At 40.5% G+C, this 6,127-nt stretch overlaps 1 protein-coding gene across 1 annotated transcript; it reads right to left on the reverse strand.

Annotated features, from left to right (window-relative positions):
• Nucleotides 1–284: 284 nt before the first annotated feature.
• Nucleotides 285–1,899, reverse strand: LOC125034999. Its single transcript, XM_047627044.1, has 2 exons — nt 1,894–1,899; nt 285–1,499 (listed from the first exon to the last, which is right to left on the reverse strand). The coding sequence occupies exons 1-2, from the start codon at nt 1,897–1,899 to the stop codon at nt 285–287; spliced, it is 1,221 nt and encodes a 406-aa protein (XP_047483000.1).
• Nucleotides 1,900–6,127: the final 4,228 nt, after the last annotated feature.

Below are 6,127 nucleotides of genomic sequence, written 5' to 3' on the forward strand. Positions count from 1 at the left end.
AGATTTTACATTTACGTTTTCGCCGCTTTTAACTTTCTCCCTTATGGTTTTTAGACTTGGGCAGTTTTGTTGTTCCTCTTTAAGATTAATTTTAGTTATATTTAGATCTAAGAATTCAGGGCAAGCTAGTGTCATAGATTTTGACTCCGATGAACGAGTTTTAACAGCCAAAGCAACCGTGGGAATACTAGCTTCACGAGATCTGTCGTGCCTACCTCGGTAACAGCGAGTGGAGGAGGGTAGGTTGCGGACAGTTGGAATCAGGAGCGGTGTTTTTACTGCCGTCATAATCGAGCAAAGGAGGGTCTTGCTCCCCAGGTAGTTTCACACCTGGAACGAGTCCGATTAGTACGTCTGCAAATTTGATTGGGGCTGCAACCGCACTGATCCACCCTGTGATCAGTTTTTTTGCTTTTAATAAAACACCTTACTTTAGGGAATGAATTAGGAATGCCCAGATAATCATACACTTTGACTACAGGACCTAATTTAAATGTAGATGGTACTAACTTTTCGTTCACAATTACGGAGGAACATCCCGTGTCTAGCAATATTTCTGCTGGCTTATCAAACAACTTCCCATTAGCGTCAATTATTGTATTCTGAGGTTTGATTTCGGACTGGAATACAAAATTTACCTTGGATTCACTCTTAGTTTTAAAGTTCTTAGGGTTGTTAGGGCAGTTGGTCCTGATATGACCCGACTTTCCACATCCGTGACACTGAATTTCGCTTTCAACATATGTAGACTGTTTAGACACTGACCTTGAAAATTTACATATGCGATATGCATGTGCACTACGGTACCTATCGGCGGCTTCTGCCATTTCCACCGCAGTTTCACAGCCTCTCTCCTTCAGAAATACACGAAGATCAGAACTGCAATTACTTAATAATTGTTCCCTGACCAGAAAATCAAACAAGCTATCGTATTTCTTCTCAACATTACTCATAGTTATCCATCTATCGAGGTACTGCTCCATTTTAATTACCAACTGGACATACGTCTCCTTATCTTTACATCTGCTCTCTCGAAACTTACGGCGATAAGAATCAGCATCTACAGAATAAGCCCTCAACAAAGCCTCTTTTAAGCGAGAATAATCTCTAATGATGTCATCTGGCAAAGATATGTAAACTTTAAGTGCCTGACCCCGTAAACAAGTACCTAGGTAAACATGGTAATCTTCAACCTTCCACCCGTGTAACTCCGCCAGACGTTCAAACCGCTGCAAATAGCTATCTAGGTCATCCTGGCCGTCAGCAAAAGTAGGCAGTCTGAGTCCTTCAAACATATGAGCATTAGTGTTATGATTACCATTAGGACCTGACTGGATTTTAGCGAGTTCAAGCTCATGCGCTCGGCGCTTCTCAGCCTCAGCATACTCCAGTTCCATTCTCTTAACCTCTCGCTCGGCAGCACGCTCTCCCCTCTCAGCCTGATGCTGTTTTTCAATCAACTCGTGAGCAAGGTCTGCACTCAAGCCAAGTGATTGAGCCTTTTCTCAAATTTTTAGCAGTGACATTTCTAATAAATTACAATGCTATAATAAGCAGAAACTTCATACAAAATAAACTCGTTGAAAGCTGAAGGCAAGTCAACACTTGTAAATCATTCAAACTTCCAAGAGGCATGAAAGTACATTGAATTACTTTCACTAGGCCACCCACGACTTCGATATAAGATCGACAGTCGATCGCCGAGTCAAGCAGAACCAGCGCTTATTAATCACCAACTGGTCCATAAAACTTGACCCTAAATATGAAGCGAAATACAGCTTAATTATCCCCTTGTAGGAACTATATAAACAATGAGAAACCCGATTGATTCATACACAATTTCAGGTACATTGTCGCTAAACAACGAAATACACAAACAACTTTTCACCTCACCTGCATCTCCCTTTTCACGAAAGCCCAGGTTTACATGACTCACGAAACAGTTCACAGGACATCAGCGTTATCGTAATTATAAGATGTACAGAAATGATGGTACAGCCTGTAAGGTACGACAAAAACATAAAACACTGTAAACCCCAAAGTCCACCTCAATATTGCAAAATAAAATGACGAGGATCCTACTCACTGCGCCACTTGTGGTAGGTTCTTTTGATGTTAACCACTTTTAGATCCTTCATCACTTTCTTTGGCAATATTAGACGTGGGTAAATAAACAATAGCTCATGATTATTAATATATTTCACTTTCTCTTCACAACAACCAGAAATCAGTTTTCTTTTAGTGGTCACTCCCTTGTTATAAATTCAGGGAAAACAGCAAGTTGTTCTGTTCGGAGCGGAGAGTAGGGCGCAATTACGGCAACTCTTGTTTCGCTCATTCCCTTATTGGAGTTGTGTGTCAAACTTGATATTATATCAAAACTGAAAAAATATATAAATACAATTCAAGAGAATAATATCTTTGATATGTCAACAATTTCACCAGTAACAAGTCCCTGTTGACAAGGTATAAGGACTCACGAGAATACAGGTGAGCACCGTGCTCTGTGACAGGTGGGGGTGAAAAGGCGCGCTTACTTTGCGCTCTCACCGTCATCGCCTTTGTTATACCTCAGGCGTTCGTGGAAGACAAAGGGAGATGCTTACAAAAACCGTTGTAAAACTTAAATAACCTTTTCTTTTGATAAATATAAATACGTAAACATTAATATCATGAATTAATATTAGACCAATCCATGGACACATGGATACTACAGTGGTTTGCCTAATTTATTGGCACCATGTAACTTACAAATGATATTACCCAGTAGTTAATTTTTGGTGGTTTCTAATGATTTAATGGCTTTAAGTGAACTTAATGAATTAGAAAAAAATACTATTCTATCGTGGGTCGTCGATAGCGTAAAAGCTAAAGCTTTATCACTGGCAAAAAGTTCAGCGAGAAAGATTGATGTATGATTCAGCAGTCTGAACTCCAATTCACATTCATTTTCTCCTTACCTGATTCCAATTCTTGCCCTTTGCAAACTGGAAAGGTTCCAGAGTGACATGTGACGTTCCAGAGGGATTGGACATTGCATCTTTGTAAATTTGTAGAAATCCTACAAATTAGAATTTTTCATTTCCTCCCCCCTCCCCCTACCCTCCATGGAGTCCAATAAGGGGAAGCTATAGTTGGGACTCAAAATCTTCCAACAGCCACAGGGGTAATAAGGAAATATACTCAGTCACTATTACAGTGCTAATAGCAGTCCTGGGACTTGTGCGCTACCAACTGGACAGTGCCTCCTTGACCCTAGCTATATTTGAAAAAGCCGATTGACTTGACCGGGCCTTGATCAAACCACCCGTCTAACCAGAATAGAGGATCAAAGAGATGTGTTACTAGCTGCAGGGCGCAGCGTGTATCATAGGTCAACCAAAAGGACTACCATCTCCTAGTAATACAGAATGCCACACATGGTAAACACATGTGGGAGAGTTCTCCCTGGTCCAAGATGGAATGAACTAGGGGTGGGTGCACCATCCCCACTCATAGGCCTTTGTGCACCAGGAAACCATTTTGTCTCATCCCTCACTGGTGACCCCTCCAGTATAGGTAGCCCTCTGGTCCGGCTCACCAGATCCCATTAGGAGGGCAGTGAAAGGGAAGCTTTGGTGGATGTACATGGTGACTCTGCCTCTACCCCTACCCTATAGATCCTTCCATCCTTTCTTGGAGAACTTTAATATCAGGAGTATAGGACGAGGCTAATAATCAGTTACTTTAGTTCTAAGACTTCCACATTTCCATTGTACAATGGTTAACAAGAAGGTTTCGTCTTATAGTTTCGAAGTGCTTTGTATTTTTGGAGACAGTAGCCTCCATGTCCAGCATCTTACTGCTAGGGAGACGCCCAGTAGATGATCTGTTCCGAGAAACAGACCAAAAACCAGGCGAAGTCCTAGCAGGAGCCACCTGGATGAGAAGATGTGATCCAGATTGTGTTTTGGTATCATCCTCTTTATGATCCTGTTGCTGCTTTTGCTGGGTTGATTCAGGAATTTGTTGAATTGCATTATTCATTTCTTTAATGTGATTCATTAATTCTTTAACCGTTTCCTTTAACTCTGCAATTTCTTTGTCTATAGAAAGCAAGCTCCTGACTGATGCTTTTTGCATTGGGAGTATTGTTAGTTGCTGCTGAAGTGTAGGAAGTATTGGGTTTGTTGGTCAAACTTTCAACTTTCCTCTTCGGTTCATGGTTACTCTCATTTATGCTAAACTTTCAGTCTCCTTCAAGCTGCTGAACTCGGCAGAGCCAGATTAATGGGGACCTCCACAGTTAGCACACTTGAGTGTTCTCAGTACATTCAGCAGTGCCATGAGCTCCAGCACATTTATCACAAGTAAATTACATCATAATGGTTTGTGTATAATGTTTTGGCATCTCTTACAGCGCATAGGTTTTTGATTATAAGGTCGCACTTGGATATGTTCATATCCAACTATGACACACTCAGGAATTTTATTTTACTTGAAGCAAAAGTCAAAAGGCACAATCCGGTTTTTGTTCGCATATTCCTGTCTTTCTTGGTCATACAGTTAATTTCCACTATGCTTTGGTCATTCATATTTCCAAGAATTTCACTCTCCTCCATTGCCTCAAATCCCTGTTAAAAATTACTCCTTTTCAGTTATTGAGGCCAACAGGGATAGTCACTTTTACCTTCAAATCATGAATCTGTTTAATTGTCATTAACCTGGGAGTTGAAATGCACTTTTACAAGGAGGCTACGAAATCGCCGTCCACTTCACTATCAAGGATCATCTTCATGATGAAAGGGTTAACATTCAAAAGCGATTGATTTTCATTCACGCATTTGACAGTCAAATACCTTGCACTCTCTGGAGAGAGTTCAAAAACTTTTTGTTTGTCAGCAGTAGGGGTTCCATTGTTCAGAGTTCCATTAGTCTTAGGAATTCTCCAGTACCAAAGGGGGATCGAGGTATGTGGAAGACACCTCCTTACCGCCGAACTTGCCGAGACGAAGGACGGTAATTTGATGCTCATCCCCCAGGCAAATACGGGTGGAAGAGTACTGCGGATATGAGGTGGGGTGCTGACTACTGCTACTGTAGTTTCATGCGACCTGCAAAATCAAGGCATTTAAGGTGCAGGCAAACCATAAAGTGCTGAAAGGTCTGAAAAGTCAGATATTTACTTTATGTTATGTACGTTAGAAAACTCAAAAGCAGTATCATCGAGCGTGACAAGAGGCCCCGGACACTAGGGTAGCTCCTGTGACACAAGGCTTTTAATCCATTGCTGCTGCGTCTGGAAAAGAAAGTGGTCCGAGCTCATTAAAATTTTATACACGAGTATACTTTTCGTTTGCTCCAGTGGGCTATATATACTTCCCCCCCAGCAAGGACTTTATGAGCGGGATCTTAACTAGCCCAGAAACGAGCTGACAATTCCCCTCGCACACCCTAGATGACGCGTCAAGCCGTGAATATAAAAAAAAAGTCTTGCGCAATTTAATAAAAGTATATATATGCAGATTCTTCTCCTGAAGTCAAAAGAGTGCCGTTAAAATACATAAATCAAAGAAAATATATTTTTTTATGTTTATTTAAAATTATTATAGATATAAATAAACATAGTTAAAAAAACAAAAACAATGAAAGTCCCCTTAACTTGGGGAATGTAACTTGTGGAGTCCAGGGTATTTTGGCTACTTTTGGGGCTTTCCTTGGCTTAGGTCACTACAAATGAAGTCTCCCGTATTCTGACATTATTCTGATATTCTGACAAGTGTAGATTAAATAGAATCATGAATCGCGTAATACATTTCTGACCCTGGAAGATGTGCTTGTGAAAAGTTGGCAAATATATATTTTTTTTCTATGCCACCATTCACTAATGCATTCTGTCGCATATCATTTAATGTTGAATTCAGTGTGGTTGTTGAAATAATTTTATATAAATGTTAATTTCTACTTATCGCATTATTGTCAAAATAAACGTTAATCTTCATGTTTGTGCTTCATTCTCTGTGTGAGCTCACTCTCACTTTCATGCTCATTCTCGCTCACACACACACACACACACACACACACACACACACACACACACACACACACACACACACACACACACACACACATACACACACATACACAC

This window comes from Penaeus chinensis, chromosome 19 (genome assembly GCF_019202785.1).
Source record: "Penaeus chinensis breed Huanghai No. 1 chromosome 19, ASM1920278v2, whole genome shotgun sequence".
In the NCBI taxonomy this organism is placed as follows: Eukaryota; Metazoa; Arthropoda; class Malacostraca; order Decapoda; family Penaeidae; genus Penaeus; species Penaeus chinensis.